Source organism: Thyridium curvatum (assembly GCF_004353045.1).
Source record: "Thyridium curvatum strain D216 chromosome Unknown NODE_51_length_304177_cov_85.428264, whole genome shotgun sequence".
In the NCBI taxonomy this organism is placed as follows: Eukaryota; Fungi; Ascomycota; class Sordariomycetes; order Thyridiales; family Thyridiaceae; genus Thyridium; species Thyridium curvatum.
Window position 1 is genome coordinate 207,610 of NW_022156806.1, and position 20,046 is coordinate 227,655.

A 20,046-nucleotide genomic window follows, 5' to 3' on the forward strand; every position below is an offset into this window, starting at 1 on the left:
TTGAGTTTGGATGCATGCAGAACTACATCGCTTGATGGAGGACTACTCAGTACGTGTTTCTTGCATTTCTTTCCCGAAAGCTTACCCCGAAGTCGCAAGGCTGTCGCGCCCTCAACTCTTTCGACAACTGCTAAAGTGCCGTAGGCCTGTGTTCTCTCTCAACATGCAGACCTTTGACCCTCCTTCACCCCGCCATTACCTGTCAGTCCTACGGACTCGCGACAAGGACTTCGACGCCATGTTGTGCGGATGCAGTGGATGTGCGGCGGCGGCATGTGTAATTGTCACAGATTGGGTGTATCCTATGGATCGGGCTCATGGGGTTATACAAGTTTGTGTCCACCTCCCTCCTGCTTGCACAGAAGCTCACCCAGTGTAGTCATTTACAATCTATTTAGAGGAGTCCAACAAGCTGTGGCCTATTGCTTTGGACAATTTGGAGCTCTGGGTATCACAATACTTTGTCCATGAGACCCGGCTAGCTGTGACGAAAAAAAACAGACGGGTCGGTCATTGAAGAGATAACCCTTGCAGGATCCCCAATCAGAACCGCTGCAAATTCCCGACATGTCCAAGGCCAGCCGCACCGACATCTTGGCTCTTGCCGATGTCTTTGATGCTTGGTATCACGATGTTGTCGGTGGCGTTCAGGATGCTCACAGATTCGTTCTGGGACTCCGCTCCTAGACGCTCATGCTCATTATATCTGTATAGGGTCGGGATATATACTGGGACTTTGCGTACGTCTGGTTGGTCGATCCACACGCCCGCGAGGCGTTTTAACGGCACCATCAATGGTGACAACGATGATGGTCTAATGAAGCTCAGCCCCGCGCATATAACGAGAGGGTTGCGTTATTTACCAATGATATAAACACTTGGATATTTCTGCGCGATGAAGTTCCTCCAGAGTCCGGGACGTTCTGGTTCCATCCTCGTATGTTTTGAGGCCATCCGCTTACAAGTTGAGCCTCACAGGGGTATTATCATTGAGTGTCAGCTTGAGACTGTACTTCCCCTAGAAACTAAAAATTTATTGCCACTTTGCATTCATTAGGGCCCCTTTGCTATTCCTGCCTCTTTACCACTTCTTTCGTGTTTCTCACTCTGTGCAGAGAATGAGCAATGATGGCTTAATTAATAGCATCTATCGAAATGCATACAACCCCCTTTTCAAAACTCGTCTGATATGGCATGTCTGTTTCCCGCTGCTACGGGATATTTCACCGTGTTGTTGCTGACTCTTGCAATAACGTTGATGAATTCCGCGTAGGTTGCCTCTGGGCTGCATTGCAGCGCAGTAGAGCTGTCACAATTAAAGACAGGGGTCAAATCAAAGGTGTGTAAAAGGTTGAAGTTCAATTCCATAGAGCTACCGCAGAGATCCGCACTTTAAGTGCGAGATCATAGAATTAGCTAAGCACTCTACGCCTGAGCCAGATCTACCTTGTACATGTAATACCAGTATATTTACAATCTTAAAGTCCAAGCATGCCCAAATAGAGCTGTAAAGACGATCATATGCATGTTCATATAGAGCAAAGAAAGGATGCTATTATCATTCTTGCTAAAGCTCACTTCTCAATCAATTTACTTCTAAGGAATATTGCCTTTCAATGTTACATCATTTTCACTTTAATAATAACTTTATAAAAACGATTTTTTATTATAAGCTAAGTAATTAAAAAAAAACAATATTTTTAAGAGGGCTAATAATTAAAATAACTAATACTAGTAAATCATCTAGTAGATTTAATCTTTAGTAAAACTAATAGTGGCCTTTTTGTTTTATTTCTCCACTTATCGCATTTATCTTGACTTAACCCTTTAAATAAACACCACACACCCTTAGAATGATGGCCTCCGCCTCGCGATGGCTTCCCCCCTAAGGTAAGACGCGTCTTGCGCCGACTTCTACTCGATGAAAGTCGCGCTGACTATTCCGCCTAGGCCTCCAGTTCCTGTCATAGACCTCACAGGCGACGACGATACGTCATCTTCTTCGTCGGTGCCCGCACCCTCGTGGCCGGCCGCACACCATGGTGGCCATACTGCCGAAGTCGCGGGACGTCCCGCGAAGCGCCCGCGACTAGAAGAACACCATGAGGTCGCTCACGATACCAAGGCGTTGCTAAATCGATGCCTGCACGAACAGATCTTTCCACAAGTGAACACCGCGGTATCGAATTTACCGAAAGAACAGGTGAATACGACGCTCCTTACGAAGGACGTATGTGCTATACCGGTCTACCATCTTCCTCTCGTCTTCTGCTCACTCCCAAATCTATCATACAGGTCCTAAGTATCCTGCTGCAAGGCCAATTCTTCAGCGAGTTTAGACAGGGCAACGGCTACATCTCACCGGATTTCCAGGCCCAATTAGCAGCACAAGCTCAGGCTGAGGTCAACCGCCTCCGTCGGGAACCGAAATACTCGATCCAAGCACCTATCGCATACGGTACACCAGCTCCTGCCATCTCCGCCCTTCCTTCCACTCAAGTCGCGCCTGCCATCTCTGCCAACCAATCAGCAATTGCTCAACCATCGCGTACGGGTGCTCCTTCCGAGCTGTCATCTCTTCGATATCAACCCGCCTCGCGCCTTCCTAATTTTTCGGCATATAAATATTCCCCTCCCGCGTCTGCTCAACTCCATGCCCAGGTCGAGCCTCATGGCTTCCGACCTGCTTTAGCCGACCCTTTTGAATACATCAACCTCGAATCTGATCATGCTGAGGTAGATGGATCGGTATCAGACGCCAATACTGAGCAGTGGGAGCCCGAGGACGATGGCGCATCCGACGAGGACATAGTCCGCGCGGCCGATATCGACCTTCCCTCTGAGACTAAGAGTCAAGAAGAGTTCTCCTCGCCCGCTGCTCTAGCGACGACGCCCTTGCGACCGCGCAAGATAAAAAAGTTCCACCACACCTCACCACAGAACTTCAGGGCGCGGGCACGCGACCTTGCTCTACAGGCGGAGGAGCATGCACAAGCTACGACTCAGCAGAGACCTCTTGTTTGCAGTAGCCGATACTTTTCGCTCGAGAGACGACCGTATCGAACCTCTCCGGAACGAAAACAGATTTCACGTGGCAGCAAAAAGCTCTTCAAGATTTCCTCGACTAGCCTGCGGGAGCCTGGCGTTGTTCACGTGGACTTTTCCGAACAAGAGGCCGAACATGTGCTAGGAACTGCCAAGAGGGTGCTGGCCCTTGGCCAGGTCGATGCCCAAGCACTTTCAGAGGGCCTCAAGAAACTACATCGGGAGAACAAGCACAAGGAGGCAGAAATCCTCAGCTCGTTGGATCGTCAAATGCTCAAGGGTCGGACTGACGAGGACATCAGAAATTTCTTGCGTGACGTACGCAGAAAAGGCGTCGCAAGACGCGCCCAATTACTGACGCTCGAGCGCGATGACCTGGACAAGCACGCCCAGGCGGTCAGGACAAGCCGCCTATCGTCTTTGCTATTGGCTCGGGAAACAGCCGGGCACAATGGCTTTGGTCCCATGCGAGGTTTCGTGAACTTCAGAAACGAATTTCGTAAATGCCGAGAAGATGAGCTTGAGCTGCGGACGAAGTGGGTTGACTGTGCTGGCGATATCACCACCATTGCTTGGACATCGAACCAATCTTTTATCTGCGGGACGACCACTCATTCTGATTCTCGAAATCAGCAGTACAACAAGCCAGGCAACCTCCTCCTCGGCTCGACATTGCACAGCACTCTGCAAGCGTACCCAGACCATCGTGTTGTGCGACCCGTCATAGACCAAGGCGAAAATTCGACAGAGGCAATGAGGCAAAGCCAGGATCCTTGGCTTTACTCATCAGTCGTCAGCTCCGACTTCGATCAAGCGCACGATAGGGTTTACACTTCCAGCTTTGACAAAACAGTCAAGATATGGAGGACGGAGACTAGTGAGTCTGCCTCCTCCATGAAGTGCTTGGGCACATGGAAACATGAGGGCAACGTCAATTTTGTGGTTGCCTCCAAGCACTCTTCCGGCATGGTAGCGACGGCGGCCGACGTAGCCAAAGAAGCTGTGCGTATATACACAATCAACGAAGTCGACATAGAGAACAGTGGATATCACAGCTTCTCTTGCTCCCGAATCGTCGATCTCGAAGGCAATCCCATATTCACGGAGGAGAAATGGGCCTACTTCCCAGCCACCATCCAATGGGGCCGCGCGCCTGATGTACAACATCTGCTGCTTGTGGGCTACTCTCCACGCAGCATGATTGCGTATGAAGATAACATCCCTGAAGATAGGAGAAACTCAGGGGAAGTATGTCTTTGGGATGGCCGGAATGGAGATCGATGGAGAATTCTAGGCGGAACGTCCCAGAACGTCTTTGAAGTCGCTTGGCATCCCAGCCAGTCGAGTTTCATCGTGGCGAGTTCCCCGGTTGGGCTGAACGTCGAGGATCACGTTCATACCCAAATCCGTATCTTTCGCCCCTCCGATAACAAGGAGTATGGTGAAAAGGCCTTTTCCGAAGTCCAGGTTCTCGACTGTCCTGCGGCCGATATCAATGAGCTCGCAATCATGCCCAACAGCTTCACCTTCTCCTACGTCACGGCAGGCTGCACCGACGGCAAGGTCTACGTTTGGGACACGGCGCGTGGGCAACGGCCTATCCACGTTCTCTCGCACGGTCCACTGATCGAAGAATTCACTGGCGACAGAGAGAAGGAGGACACAGGGGTCAAGTTCACGGCATGGGGTACTTCTCCCGATCGTTTCTACACGGGATCCTCCGACGGAATTGTCAAAGTGTGGAATGTCCGATCTCTCAAGAAGCCCTTGGTCAGAGACCTGCTCGAGTGCCCCGCCCCAGTCTCCTTCGGCGCCTTCTCCCCAGACTTGTCCAAGCTGGTAGTGGGCGACGCTAGCGGTCGGGTTTGGTTCCTGTCCATCGACGCGGACGAGGAACCCCTTAGCGAGGCGGCTCCTCAGTTCGCGAAGGTCAGACTGCCAGATGGCAGTTTCAAGACGATGCTGCGGCCGAACCCGTTCAAGCCCCATCCAGAGCCGCCGGCGCCGACGCACGATGCTCAAGGTCGCCCACTCGAACCCGAGACAGGCATAGCGAGGGCGAGAGCGTACCTGCAGAGGGGAGAGCTTAAAGTTCACAGGGACCCCACCGTGGGTGCGGTCCAAGGGGGGATGTATGCGCAACTAGGCCTGTACCGCCGGGAAGCCCACTTTCAAGGCGATCCCGAGGGACCCCTTAACGCGGGCGTCGACAAGGACCAGCTGGAGAATATCAAGATGTACGCAAGCCGCACGAGGCACAGCGCGCTGGGATCTATTAGGGATATCCCGATCGCTGAGGCGCTGCACCGCCGCAACCTGGAGATCGAAGCTGGAATGGAGAGCCTGTCCATTGACTCGCCGCCCGAGCCTGAAAGCGAGCCTACCGTGTTGGAAGCAGAAGATCCGGAATGGGAGAAGAGGGCAGCGGATTACGACCGTGAGCCCTTTATTTACGAGGGATCACAAGAGGAGCAGGTCCTGAGCCTGGAACCAGATACCCTGGGGTGTTATGACGATTATGACTTTACTTGCTTGCTTAAGGAGCTCTAGCATGAAGAAGAGATATCCCTCTCGACGACGAATCATCAGCTGTGTTGACTTTACTACATGCATCTTGTTCTCTTGTCGGACGCGCTGTCCAAACATCCGCGATAGCTTTCTTCCTGACCTTTACCGCATTTGCGCTGTCTTGCCTTGGCCTGACTTCCATAGAAAGAACTTTGAATGAATGATAACTGTCAAGCACACGAAGTAGAGAACTCATACAATGGACGTTTGCAAAGCAGCCTCACAGCCCGGAAGGCTGTCGGTCGTGTGCCCTTTTTGCGGCCACGACACTTGTCGCCCGATACCCGTCCGGGGAGACGGTATGCCAACGCGTAGAGCCGGTGGGGGGGTCAGCCGTAGGCAGAGAGTGTCGAGTTGTCCGGTTTCTCCCTACCCGCATACGTACCCTCGTCCACCTCCCAAAAGTGATCCACGTAGGAAAAGGTAAGACAGGTTAAACAAGGTTGATTACAACTCTACATTAGGGACACGCGAGCTATTAGCGCACATGCAGGTGTAAATTGTCAAAAAAGTGCCTCACTCATAACAACTACGGGCAGATAGGGTAGACGCACCACCAAGTACCTAGCTAACCAATAGCGCGGTGCCACCCGAGTTCGAGTCGGCGGATCGCCGGTGGGTGTGTGTGGGGGTATTTTCTCCGGGTGAGGCGTTATTTTTTCCTTCTAGAAGACTTCCATGCAGATCGGCAGGGTCGGTCAGATCACAGGGCCCACGACACGAACTGCCTTTTTGGTCTTGTTTTTTTTTCCCTTCCCACAAACCAAAATAGTTTGGCCAAGAAAGTTGCAAAGCACAACGGGGCTCTCCGTCCTCCGTTTTCCGTCTTGGCCTTTTGTCTTTTTCTATGCGCGTTTTACAGGATCCCTGTTGTGAAAACGGAGAGGGGACGGACGACTGTGGGCATTCGGCACTTCGTTCTGCTATGGGGGAAAGATATCGTGTGTGTGCGTGGGGGGGCCCGATATTACTGTCTTGGGAAAAGAAAAGAAACCACGCATACATAGGTACTCTGTCCCTGTATTACTGGCTCTGCGTTTGGATGAGTGAGATGAATGTTTGCGGGAGTCGGGTGGTAATCTCGAAACCCCGATCCCGCTCCTCTGATACCGGCAGTCGCGATGCCTCGTTGTTTAACAAGAGGCTCTTAGGTCCGAAAGGGACTCCGGTGAAGTTGGCACCACTCACAGTCGGCACTCCACGGTTTCTACGGTCTCTACGGAGGTCCTTTTCTTTCGGACGAGTAAGTGTAAAATTATGCTTGCTGCTGTCTGCAGTCCACACATCGCAAAAGGGAGAGAGAAACGGCAACATGTCGTGTGCTCCTCCCCTTGTCAGCGTTCCCCAAAATCACTCATCCATTGCCAATTCCGGATCCCAATTCGTCTCTTCTCATTGAAAGCATCACCAGAACAGGGTAAGTGCGAGCAGTTTACTCATCCTAGTTAGCTAGGTAATGTAGCTATTATCTTATTCCCGTCCCGTCCCACTCTTTCAACCCTGCATATGTACAAGCAATGCAGATGCAGCTCGGGAAACGGAAGACATTAGAAGAGAAAGAAAGAAAAGAAATAGAACGTTGTGGGGACCACCGTGCGAGGGCGTCACGGCCTCTACAAGACAGGTACAAAGGGCCCCGTCTAGCCCGAGCCGCCCGAGAAAGAGAAGAGTTGACAGGGATTGCCCACTCTCTTCTCTCACGATGGGGAGCGGACGGGGGGGGGGGGGGGTTCCACAACACTTCGGTGCATTCATTAGCGTGATGACGGGGTGCATAGGTATTAAGTGAGCCCACAGGCCACCAGGGGGAAGAGGAGGAGCCAAAAGCAGCTTTTTAATGCCTCAAAAGGAACAAACCGTCCCAAATCGCGCCCCCCTCCCCGTCCTGTCTTGGGTGTCTGGGCAACTTGGGTAAAGAAAAGGGAGGGAGGCGGTGAAGTAGGCTCCTATCATTGTGTGGTGGTGCGATCTCGTACCCCAGGTGAGATCCATCGTGGGAGTCTTGGCTTTGGCGGGTGAAAGTGAGGGGAGGGACAGAGTCTGACAGAAACCAGTTGCCAAGACTCGAATCTTTTTGCCAGTTTCTTTGCCTCGAACGTGCCTAAAACTGCTCACCGTCTGCCCAAGTCCGCTTGCCCAAGTCTCACACGGATAGGGTCGATGTCAATGACGATAATCATGCACAATTGGGGGGCAAAATAATTATCTTTTATGAATTCCTACTCTCTGCTCTTATCCCTAGACCGTTCTCATGTCAAGCTCCCAAGGGTATCATAGTGAAAGAGTTTCCGTCCCTCATCAGCCGCCCCCCGCGTCGCAATGTGCAGGTGGCGACGTCTCTGCATGAAGAAAGAAGACAACCTGAGCAATATAGGCCGTCCAGTGAAACAACTGTCGCTGCAGCGGGAGAGAAGCTCCCCCATGCTTCCACTGCATTCCGAAAATAAAGACAAAGTCGTACATCTCGTAGATGCACTACGGACAGTACATCTCGTCAAGATGTCATTGAAAGTCTTGGGGACTTTCAAGCAAGTCGCGTTCTTGACCGTGTCAATGGACCAATTCCAAAGACGTCGAGATCTGCAGTGATAGGTGTTAGTATCGAGACAGTGGTATGAGTTCTTAAAAGGGTCTCTCTGCCACTCACCATTCCGCATGCCGAGAAAAGAACAGTACCAAGTAAATTACAAACCCCTTCAATCGTACCTCACTGCCACCCTCCGAAATGGCGAAATTGCTGGTATTACAAGGGCCACTGAAGCGAGCCCTGCTCCGAGCCTCGATGGCCCCTCCTCTAGTAGTTGGGGCCAGTCTGGCCGTCCGGGGCGGGGAAGGCAAAACCGGGCGGGAAGATGGGCATGCCGTTGGGTCCGACAGCGAGGCCGAAACCAAAGCCCGGCGTGGTCGTATTGACGTTCTCCTTGTTGCGGTCGTCGTCGCCACGTCGATGATCACGGCTGCTGCCTCCACCGCCGCCGCCACGGCGGTTGAACCGACCGCCTCCGTGGTTGTTTCCGTGGCCGCTTCCATGGCCGCTTCCATGGCTTCCTCCATCGTGGTGGTTCTCCTCGTCCTTGCGGCTGGAGCGCGGGCCGTTGAGGCCGCCCCTGTCGGTCGCCATTCGCCGGCTGATAGCCTTGGACGAGACGCCGGCACCAATCTCGATATCGGGCTCCTCGACGACCATGCCCGTGACGATGGGCTTGCCGCCGCTTCCGCCCCACGGCGCAGTGAGCATCCACTTCCGATCCGCCTCGGTGAGTTTGCTGATGGGGATGACACTAATCCCGCTCTGGTAGTCGCTGCAGTCGCGAGGGCCAAAGCCGACGCCCCATCGCGTCCTCAGGGGCAGCTCCTGGGTTCGGGCATCCTCCATGCCTTCCTTGGCCGCGACGGCAGCCTTGCGGGTGTACATCTTGACAAAGGCATGGCGCTTCTCCTTGTTGACAATACAGGTCTGCACCTCTCCGTAGCGAGCAAAGATGGCTCGCAGCTCAGCTTCGGAGCAGGTGACGCCGCCAACGAACAGGGTTCGGCTCAGGACCCGGATGGTTCCATTGGGCAGAGTGTTGTCATACTCGACCCACTTCTCGCCCGGCTGAGGAGGGCCGTCTCGATGTGGACTAGAGCCACGGCGGCCTGCAGGTGATCGCTGCCGGTATTGAGTCCGGTCGCGGTCTTCAGCACGGCCACGTCCTGGGGAGGAACGGCGACCGTAATCACCGTAGCCACGATCTTCACCACGGCCTCTAGGCGAGTCGCGAGCATCCCACCGCCGGCCGGGAGACCGAGACCGGGAACGGCCACGGCCACGCGGTGACCTCGAGTCAGGATACGGGCGGTCACGTGATTCATCGGGGCGGGGTTGGGCGGCCCATCCTCCAGCAGCGGAGGTAGGCACCGCGCCAGGATAGCTACTCTGGGCTGGCGCGGGATACTGGGGTGCACCTGGAGCCGCAGCGTTGGTGCTGGCCATTACCTGGGAGACGATGGCCGTGATCTGTTCAGCTGGCAGTCCCTGCGCCATCAGCGTGGCGAGGAGGGAGGCCACGGCCGGATTGACTGCAGCACTTCCAGGGTTTGCAGCAGGCATTCCGGGGTTGGGGACCTGACCACTCTGCACGGGTGGCGGAATCTGGAAGGGTAGAGGCTGAGCATTTACAGGTTGGGCAGGCGGCTGCGATACTGGCTGGAATGGGTAGGTGCCCGGCAACATGTTCAATTGCGGCTGAGGGGGGACGGGGGGAGGCGCATGGGCAGCTCCCGCGAGGCTGAAAGGAGGTGTAGGTGTAGCTGAAGTATGGGGGATTTGACCAGCAACGGCCGGAACGGGGGGAGCACTCTGCTGTGTGGTCGTGTTCTGCCTTGCAATCTTTGCGAGGGCTTCCATGATGTTGGCCGGTACAGCAGGCGGTGCCTGAGCTGCGGCCGGCCGGGCCTGGCCATTCAGCGAGGCCATTAGGTTGGGCGGAGGGCTGCCGGGCGGAGTGGTCGATTGGTCTACAATAGGCCTTGGTCAGTTTGCTTCTTTGAGGCAACTGCCTCGAGGTGGGTAGCTTTGTGGATGGGAACTGACTTTGTGTGGGTGTATTTAGCTTCTGCTTGAATGTCTCGAGCATGGCAGTCGGGAAGGTCTGGCCCTTCTCCCAGATGTCTACCAGCTTCTTGATTTTTTCCTGCAATGTGAAAGATATGTGAGCTAAATGCCATGGGCTTTCAAAATACAAGTGTGAAAAAGAGGTGGAGGCTGCAGGTGATCCTCTCAAGCCACAATGCTGTGAGGCTCACGACATCCATCGACACTCTCCGCACGGCACTCATCCCAGGTCCAGAACTGCTTCAGAGCCACTTTCTGCCGTGATTCAGAAAAACAAATCCACAGAACCGCAGTTTATGAATGTCTCATGTGAGACCTGGGAGTCGTTTGTGTGCATGTGTTGGCTGTGCATGGCAAAGCCGGTGGTGGGTGGTTTGCATATGTGCGAGCGTACCTTTTGGTCTGCTGGGGCAGTGGCGGTGATGTCGTTCATCAAGACTGGCATCAGCTCGGTTACTCTATTCACTCCTGCGGCAAAAGTGCCGTCCTGTGCTGAGCTGTTGATAGCTTGGCCCTGCTGTTTGGCTTGGTCCATCCATTTGCGGGTTACAGAGTCTACGACGTAGAGCACACCAAGCTTATGAGTACCAGGGGTTTTCTTGAAGTGGGTGTAAATCTTCTGGATGAGGACGGATTCGGACTGTGAGGGAGGGAGAGGTCAGTACAAAGAAGACAGACGTATCAGCAGGTCGGTGCCTGCCGGGGAGGCATCGAGAGTCCTACCTGAACATTGGCCACGCAGAGTGCGGTGATGGCGGTGATGCGAGATCCCGAGACTCCGGGTGGCTTGAGGCCGAGCATGCCCTGCAGGCCGGCCTCTAACTCTGCTACTGGTGACGACATGTCTACTTCGCGATGATGAGGCAGACAGAATCAAGCCGCTGTGCAGATGCGATGGCTCCTTTGGAGAAGAATCAGAGCGCGCGCGCAAAGACCCAGACCCAGACCTCTCGAGGTCAGATTATGCCAACGAGGTCACAGGCTAAGTAGGTGGGTAGGTACGTTTCTTCAAGTCTTCAAAAAGAAAAGAGTATTCGAGTTCTCTCGGCAGACGGTCTAGGGTCTACAGGCCCTACTGTGAGCTTCTTGTGGTCAATGTTGTTGTTGACAGCTTCTTGAAAGAGCGGACTGCAGATTATATAGCACAGAGGCAGGAAATGCCACCCAAGGTGGCAGGGTCTTCCAGCAGTGAATACGTCCTGTTACGAGCCTGTGCGGGAACACTAGTCTTTGTCGAGGTCAAGGTGAGACTGGGGTGAAGCCAGGCCTACAAGAAAATCAATCACTTTGGTTTGATAAAGGTGATGAATGGTGGGTTACTGGTGATGGTGAGATGGAACTGAAAGTGAAGGCGATGGAAGAGGTGACGAAGGGGGAAAATGGAGGAGAGGAGGGAGGAGAAGGGAAGAGATGAATGAGGAAAGGGTGGGTTTTGCGACGTGTCGACCTGGGCGGGTGCTTAAAAATGGGGGAGGCGAACGAGATTGAGCAGAAAGAAAGAGCTTGTCGCACGTGATTGGTGGGGGAAAGGTGAAACCAAATTACCTAGTAGTACCGAGTACTTTGCACAACAAATGGACAATGGCGCACCCTGGCCGTGGCTTTGCTGGCCTCAGGCCTCTGACCACCCCTCGGCCAGCTCCCTCCCTCGTTCACTGACTTGACACGTACCCAAGTACCCAGAGCATGTGCACTCTGCGCTTAGTCAGTTTGTATGGGATCAAACTGATATGATTGCTCTGTGTGATTGATATTGTTCCGACACCAGCGCAATCGGCGACCAGGGAGGAGCCACCACACCTTGTTGGCGTCGTCGGTTTGGTTGGATCCCATTCAAGTCCTTTGTGGAAGAGAACGAACAAGCTACACCTCTCGGGGATACCTACGCACATGGGTACAATACAATCAGAGCACGGCGCATTTCCACATCCGCGGCGCATTATGTGAAACGTTGCTCATGTCCTCTCTGTCACAATTCACACTACTTGAAATACCTATGTACATAAGCAGGATTTGGACAGAACAAGACAACACCATTGATATCTTATCTAGCTACCTAATAGCATTTTGGAGTGCTCTGGTAAAGTCAATATCTCTTTTAGTTCCATTAGGTACTTCTGAAAGGGCTCCAAATTATTCACATTGACGTCAACCTTCTTTTCTGTTGGAGAGCTCTTTGGCAGGGGTCTCTGCCTCACTTGGTGCATTGGTTGGAGTGGTTGGAGCTAAATGCCGTAGAGTAGCCGGCCCTGTGTACTGGCATCTTAGGTGTGTACTTGAGTAGCAGGCATTCACGGCGCCACTGTAGCAGCCCGTATGGGCCCGCAGCAGCCACTGTCGACACCGTCGAACCCTGGGCCGAGGCCCTGAGGGTGGTACACCTGTAGCACGGTCCAGCACACTGGTACTTGATTCACCCCCTAAAAGGTTTCCCCACTGTCCGGCTCGGCGATAGAAAATTGGCGCTGGAATTTGGAGCTGAGTGAGGCAAAGCCGGTCGCCCGTTGCTGCGTGCAAGGAAGACCGGGGCTGTCCCGAGCTTTTGCCAGGCTCAACTTATTTTTCCTCCACCACTACTTGACCTGCGTTTTTTTCGACCCGTCATTACTTCATAAAACTCTCCTCTGTCCATTACTTCTCCGAATAGCCTCATTGCCCATTGTCTGTTTCTCCATTCCAAATACCCCTTCCCTTCCTTACTACAGATCAACAATGGCCTCGGCAATGCGCCTTAGCTCCTCTGCCCTGAGATCTTCTCTCAGGGCTCCTGGCTTCGCCGCTCGCAACACTGCCTTCAGCGCCGCCCGCTGCTACTCCGCAAAGACCCAGGTGAGCTGCCGCCGCCGCTGGCTGCCAGTGCATCGCGCATTGGCCGCTCTTGCCTGCACGCGCAACATGACTGCTGACACTGCTTCTTGTCCCAGACCCTCAAGGAGCGCTTCGCCGAGCTCCTCCCCGAAAAGATCGAGGAGATCAAGGCCCTCCGAAAGTGCGCATACCCATTCCCCCTTCCGCCCCTTCCGAACTTTAGCTAATCGACTTTGTTCTTCTTCTACACAGGGAGCACGGTTCCAAGATCGTCGACAAGGTCACCCTCGACCAGGTCTATGGCGGTGCCCGTGGCATCAAGGCCCTCGTCTGGGAGGGTTCCGTCCTCGACTCCGAGGAGGGTATCCGCTTCCGTGGCAAGACCATTCCCGAGTGCCAGGAGCTTCTCCCCAAGGCCCCCGGCGGCAAGGAGCCCCTTCCCGAGGGTAAGGATCACGCATGACCCCAGCGCATTTCTCTGTAAGGAAACAGATGTCTAATACGCCGCCATCGCAGGTCTCTTCTGGCTTCTCCTGACTGGCGAGGTCCCCACCGAGCAGCAGGTCCGCGCCCTGTCCGCCGAGTGGGCTGCCCGCTCCGACATCCCCAAGTTCGTCGAGGAGCTGATTGACCGCTGCCCCAACGACCTGCACCCCATGGCCCAGTTCTCTCTGGCCGTCACTGCTCTCGAGCACGAGTCTTCCTTCGCCAAGGCCTACGCCAAGGGCATCAACAAGAAGGAGTACTGGGGCTACACCTTTGAGGACTCGATGGACCTGATCGCCAAGCTGCCCAACATTGCCTCGCGCATCTACCAGAACGTCTTCAAGGGCGGCAAGGTCGCCGCCATCCAGAAGGACAAGGACTACTCGTTCAACTTCGCCAACCAGCTCGGTTTCGGTGACAACGCCGACTTCATCGAGCTGATGCGTCTCTACCTGACCATCCACACCGACCACGAGGGTGGCAACGTCAGCGCCCACACCACTCACCTTGTCGGCAGCGCCCTGAGCTCGCCCTTCCTGTCGCTGGCCGCTGGCCTGAACGGTCTGGCCGGTCCCCTGCACGGCCTGGCCAACCAGGAGGTCCTGAACTGGCTCACCGAGATGAAGAAGTCGATCGGTGACGACCTGAGCGACGAGAGCATCAAGAACTACCTCTGGTCCACCCTCAACGCCGGCCGTGTCGTTCCCGGCTACGGCCACGCCGTTCTCCGCAAGACCGACCCCCGCTACATGGCCCAGCGCAAGTTCGCCGAGGGTACGTCATTCACTCCCTTTCTAGCGCCATGAAGCTTTTGACCATACTGACCAATGCTGCAGAGAAAATGCCCGAGGACCCCATGTTCAAGCTGGTTAGCCAGGTCTACAAGATCGCTCCTGGCGTTCTGACCGAGCACGGCAAGACCAAGAACCCCTATCCCAACGTCGATGCCCACTCCGGTGTTCTCCTGCAGTACTACGGCCTGACCGAGGCCAGCTACTACACCGTTCTCTTCGGTGTCTCGCGCGCCATTGGTGTCCTTCCCCAGCTCATCATTGACCGCGCCGTCGGTGCCCCCATCGAGAGGTAAGTTGCGCCTGGACTCTGGACCCTGAGCTTCAATGCAGCATGGCAACCAACACTAATTTTTTTTCCACGCAACCAGGCCCAAGTCCTTCTCCACCGAGAAGTGGATCGAGATCTGCAAGAAGCTGTAAAAGGCTTCGCGAGGCCTTGTCTAGCTTTGTACTAAGATACAGAGGGGAGGAATGGAAAAGCTGGTCTTTCGCATAACAGGGGGAGGACCGGATTACATTGGTGTTGTCCACGGTTCGGGATGGGTGTGCAAAAAGAAATTCGATACCCGTCCATGAGACTTGTACAATACTACTATCGCATAGGGACATTCGGAGCTTGTCATGAATATACCTCTTTTTAATGGTCTAGAGAAAACGACACGGCCAACCACTGGCCTGCTTGACCTGGTGTTTCTGAGCCTGCGCAAGCTTCTCATTCATTCAAACAGATCACTTTTCTCTGTTAACAGAATCAAGCCGCAAAGCAACACCATCGTTAAAGGAGCTGCTCCAGGACTTACCCCAAAAATGGTCCGTCAATTGCAGCACCAACATTCAAGTCCGTTGTCGGTTGGTATCGCAAAAATGTCCCGAGATGGATGGGACCCACAAGAGCTGTTTGCGTTGAGCCGAAGCGCCCAATGGTTGAGTCTCAGGCGGCCCGAGCTCTTTGAGTGCTGGACACATGTTGAGCCCAGAAAAAAAACCAGCCGACCACTCTGGGCCAGTCGTCGCCAGGGCTTGAGGTCCACCACAACACTTCCCAGGTTCCCCCAGAAGGTTGAACCCCAGGGGCCGCTAGGTGGTCGCGAGGCGCCGTTGCTGACGGTTGTTCGATTGGCCTGGACAGTCGTCGAGAGCAGTGTAGGTATCTCATCGGACACCGACGTTGTCAGCACAAGGTGTCACTGCATGTCGAATTTAGTCCATGTCTCTTTCTCTTATCTCTCTCTACAGGTAACTTTATATTATGGGTGTTTCCGGACAGTCAATGGCCGACGTGGACTTGTTCGGGCACTCATGTGCCGTCTCGTGGATCCGTAGAACCAAAGAAGTCGTTGGCAAGCTACCTTCTCCGGACACAGCTTCCGGCATAGAGTAAGACTTGTAAGTGAAGCTCTGGGTCCGTAGAAGTGAATAGGCCGCCGAGTCTTGCCGTAGTCAGAGGGTCTTGACAGCCGTGGCCCACGCCAGGAACTCAGCTTCTCAAGGCGCAGCGCGGTCTTAGGTGAGCTCCTAGAGTAATTACGAGCCCTGACGGGGGGGACAGCTGAGCCAGCAACGAGTGAGACCTCCAGCCGAGCCCTTCAGGGCTGTTGTCCCTGAGCCGGGCTCTAACACGTGCTAGTTTGGCCAACAGCTCCTCTCCAACTCCTCCTCTCCCCTCATCCCCCCATCCATTATTTCGGCTAGCTCCCCCCCAAAGGCCACAGAGGACAAAAAGTTCCCATCCGCGAACCCCATCACTCCTCCCCATTGACGCAATCGCAACCTATTTCCAAAGTACCTATACTACTCTCTTGTCTGTGAGTCAACCTCTTCCGTGTTCCATTCCCGGTTTCCTTCAAAATAGCCATCCTGCGCCTTCCCGCTTTCCAGCACTAATAAAGACGCTCCTCCCTCTGCTCCAGCTCGAGATAACCCACCAGGTCATCCCTTTTCAAGTCCCGTCAACCCGCGAAGAAGCACCCTATCGCCTTGGTCAGGCCCCCTACTTCCACGCCCACATAAGCCATGTCCGCCGTCGTCACCGGTGCGCCGGCCCCTGTGCCGGAGAAGAAGCTGGAGAAGAAGCCCATCAAGTTCTCCAACCTGCTGCTCGGCGCCGGCCTCAACATGTTCGAGGTCACCACCCTCGGCCAGCCCCTCGAGGTCGTCAAGACCACCATGGCCGCCCACCGTGGCGACGGCTTCGGCACTGCTTTGTCCCGCGTCTGGAACCGAGGTGGTGTCCTTGGCTGTGAGTTGCACCCCCCTTCCATACCTTACCCGCCTTCTTCAGCCTCTCGGCGACCCGCTCTATGGCAAAACGGCCCGGAGGCTCACTCTCCGATCTGCCTCGGCTGGGTCATCGGGCTTGCTTGATAAGACAGTTGACTCTGTGGCGAGCGCGATGCTGACCTACGAACGCAGTCTACCAGGGACTTATCCCGTGGGCCTGGATTGAGGCCTCTACCAAGGGTGCCGTCCTCCTCTTTGTCGCCTCCGAGGCCGAGTACTATGCTCGCGCCGCCGGCGCCTCCGAGTTTGGCGGCGGTATCATTGGCGGTGTCACCGGCGGTGTCGCCCAGGCCTACGCCACCATGGGCTTCTGCACCTGCATGAAGACGGTCGAGATCACCAAGCACAAGATGACGGCCTCGGGCCAGAAGGCGCCCGGCACCTGGGCCACCTTCATGGACATCTACCGCCGCGAGGGCATCCGCGGCATCAACAAGGGCGTCAACGCCGTTGCCATCCGCCAGATGACCAACTGGGGCTCTCGCTTCGGCCTCAGCCGCCTGGCCGAGCAGGGCATCCGCCGCGCGACGGGCAAGGAGCACGGCGAGAAGCTCAGCGCCGCCGAGAAGATCCTCGCCAGCGCCGTGGGCGGCGGCCTGAGCGCCTGGAACCAGCCCATCGAGGTCATCCGCGTCGAGATGCAGAGCAAGAAGGACGACCCCAACCGCCCCAAGAAGATGACGGTCGGCAACACCTTCAGGTACATCTACGAGACCAACGGCGTCCGCGGCCTGTACCGCGGCGTCGCCCCCCGCATCGGTCTCGGTATCTGGCAGACTGTCTGCATGGTCGCTATGGGCGATATGTGAGTTGTTCTCCCTCCTTGTTGCGTCGCTTCCTTTTCACTAATGTATATGCGACAAAACTACAGGGCCAAGACGTACGTCGAGAAGCTCACCGGCGAGACGGTCACTGCAAAGCATTAAGCGACGGCGTTCTATATTGGGGAAACTTGTGTGGGTTTTTCGTTCCCTGCGGTCTTCAACACTAGGGGAACTGGATTTTCATTCGGGTATCTGCACACACATACACACACGCTTTGCACACTTTGACAAAAATCCGTGAGTGGAAAACACTGGGTCGGGGGGTATTCTATCTATCTATCTAGAACAGGGCGATCTGGGAGAATACCTGTGCGACCATTTTCTCGTCGAGAGTTATCGTTTTGTTATCGTGTGTTTTTAATACATGTATATGTGTTTTGCGATTTTCTTGCTGTGTGTAAAAGCACAAGGAGAAGATGAACCCAGGCATGCACGCTTGCGCAGGCGGGTTGGCAACCGCTGTTTGAGAAGAGAAAACAAATATAGACATCATGTTTTATTTACTTGGCTTTAGTTGGGCTTCCTTTGCTCCTGATCCACGCCAGTTGCTCTTTATCAAGTCCGAAGACGCCCTCTATGATGCTCTCATTCAGGACGTCGTGGCCCGATACAATATGTAACTCTTAGCCTGCTCCCATACTCTCTCCACTGCCCGACTATTGGATGTGCCTCGGGAAGGTATTTTGATATCGAGGCCTTCATAAGTCGAGTTATCGAAGTCATCGGCTGGCATTGGATGCTCAGCACTTTGCCTCACGCATCATATTTTCCCGACCTCTCCCTGCGCGCACGATGTCAGCAGGAGCGGGTCATCATCTACGTCCAAACATTTCGGGGAGTATTTTCGGGAATTTTATCTTTCTTCTTCTTATTTATCTCCTCCGTCCCCGCCCCCTTGTGCTTACTTGGACCTTTGGCCTCATTGTGACTTTGCTGGGCGTGGCTAGTCTGACGGGCGAGATGCTGGGCGAGCTGATTACCCGTGCAACGTCTCGCTCCTTATTTCGTTGCGGTGGTGATGCCGCGATCTGTTGTATTCAGCCTCACGGCCACTGGCTTGGTGAGTCTGGGTGATGGGTTGCAGCAGTAGCAACAGTACGTAAGTCGTTTGGCTGTGTTTCATGCTCTGTAGTTGCCGGGTTGTTGGCGTTGTGCGGGTGAGATGCCACAGCACAGCAACGATGTCCCAGCGTATTTGGAAGAGGAGGGAACAAACCCACTAGGTATTCGGAATATTTCGTTTGAATTTCTCTTCATTCTTCTCGGCATATTTTGGTACGTATTGGTATTGATAGGTGGTGCTTGTTGTTCAACTAGGTTGTGACTGTCTAATTAATTAATGGTGTTCGATTATTGATTGGAAGAAGAGTTGTTAAATAATACAACTAAGTGTTTTCACAACACAACAGTCAACAGTTCTCGCCCTTCTGAAAGCAGTCACCAATGATGTAATGGGATTTCCCATGGCCACTAGATAAAAGCCTTCAACAGGTTGTTTGTTTCCATGAGGCCACATGCCTCCGCCGGCGAGGATGAGCTGTCAAGGAGACGGATGACAGAACCGAACCAGCTTCTACCCACGAGCACGCGTTGGCAGAACCAGCTTGGAACGGACAAAGCATCCGATACTCGACTGTGTTTCCTGGTCAGAGATATCCGCCGGCCAGAATACAACTCGGACAGATGCCCTGCTTGCTACCAGCTCCCGTTGTATCTATTTCTTCAACCCCCCCGGCCCTCCGGCGGCGAGAAAAGGACTTCGTGCTCGTGACGACGACCAGCCACGACAGGCAGGCAGGCAGCAAAGGTACATTTGTATGCATTCTTAACCCCAATATGTAGCTACCTACGCCATGTGACAAAGCCAAAAAAAAAAACCCATTCCAAATACCGACAAACCTACCGTCTTCCGTCCTCCAAGGGGAAAGGGGGGACCGCCACACGGGAGTGACTGGTAGGCTAGGTAGGTAGGACCTCGAAACGTGGTGCAAGTCCAACGTACGCACCCCAGGATATCACCCACGGGAACTCTGTCTCTGGATTGCTAAAACAATGCCCTTTAGTACCTAACGCATGTATACGTGCCTAAGTGCTTGTCTCCCAGGCTTGCTTTGTAATGGTAACGGCACGTTGTCGAAACAATTGCCTCTTTGTAACGACAAACCTTGATCTCACCAACTTTCATTTGCAGCCTGCTGCGAGGGCTCTTACTTCGTAAGGAGGCCAGCAAACACGCACGCCATCGAGTACGTCACTAAACCGTGCTTTTTCACATCTCAAATAGACCAAAAGAGAATGGACATGCATTGGTGTACTGACTTTCCTCGGCTCCCGAAGATAAGAGCTCCTCCGTTTTCCCTTGCACAGATACGACGACGATCGTAGGTAGGTCGTCGAAGTCCATACCACATTGACTCCCTACTTCGTACGCAGTTAGCCTCGGTCGAGAGACTGAGACATCATATCAGAAGATGTGGATTTAAAGTTGTGTTGTTGTGGAACTCTTCGTTCCAGTTCATGCAAGATCTCATTCCAGAAAGATTCTACGCCCACACATGGGTGGGAGAGGTGGGAGGGGGGGACAGGAGAGGAGGTAGGAGAATAAACAAAACAAACCCAGTCCAAACGCCCAAGGTCCGACAGA

At 54.2% G+C, this 20,046-nt stretch overlaps 4 protein-coding genes across 4 annotated transcripts; 3 read left to right on the forward strand and 1 right to left on the reverse strand.

The window, feature by feature from the left end:
- Positions 1 to 1,873: 1,873 nt before the first annotated feature.
- E0L32_008063 (uncharacterized protein) lies at positions 1,874 to 5,595 on the forward strand (the record flags this gene model as incomplete). Its single annotated transcript, XM_031142876.1, has 3 exons — positions 1,874 to 1,890; positions 1,951 to 2,230; positions 2,296 to 5,595. The coding sequence occupies 3 exons, from the start codon at positions 1,874 to 1,876 to the stop codon at positions 5,593 to 5,595; spliced, it is 3,597 nt and encodes a 1,198-aa protein (XP_030992737.1).
- Positions 5,596 to 8,407: 2,812 nt separating this feature from the next.
- Positions 8,408 to 11,053, reverse strand: E0L32_008064 (uncharacterized protein; the record flags this gene model as incomplete). Its single annotated transcript, XM_031142877.1, has 4 exons — positions 8,408 to 10,113; positions 10,190 to 10,289; positions 10,605 to 10,850; positions 10,934 to 11,053. 4 exons carry the CDS (start codon positions 11,051 to 11,053, stop codon positions 8,408 to 8,410), a joined length of 2,172 nt encoding a protein of 723 aa, XP_030992738.1.
- Positions 11,054 to 12,922: 1,869 nt separating this feature from the next.
- Positions 12,923 to 14,718, forward strand: E0L32_008065 (uncharacterized protein; the record flags this gene model as incomplete). The annotated part of the gene is made up of 6 exons (XM_031142878.1): positions 12,923 to 13,039; positions 13,135 to 13,199; positions 13,271 to 13,464; positions 13,535 to 14,278; positions 14,341 to 14,587; positions 14,667 to 14,718. 6 exons carry the CDS (start codon positions 12,923 to 12,925, stop codon positions 14,716 to 14,718), a joined length of 1,419 nt encoding a protein of 472 aa, XP_030992739.1.
- A 1,593-nt stretch (positions 14,719 to 16,311) lies between these two features.
- E0L32_008066 (uncharacterized protein) lies at positions 16,312 to 17,504 on the forward strand (the record flags this gene model as incomplete). The annotated part of the gene is made up of 3 exons (XM_031142879.1): positions 16,312 to 16,537; positions 16,711 to 17,383; positions 17,450 to 17,504. 3 exons carry the CDS (start codon positions 16,312 to 16,314, stop codon positions 17,502 to 17,504), a joined length of 954 nt encoding a protein of 317 aa, XP_030992740.1.
- Positions 17,505 to 20,046: the final 2,542 nt, after the last annotated feature.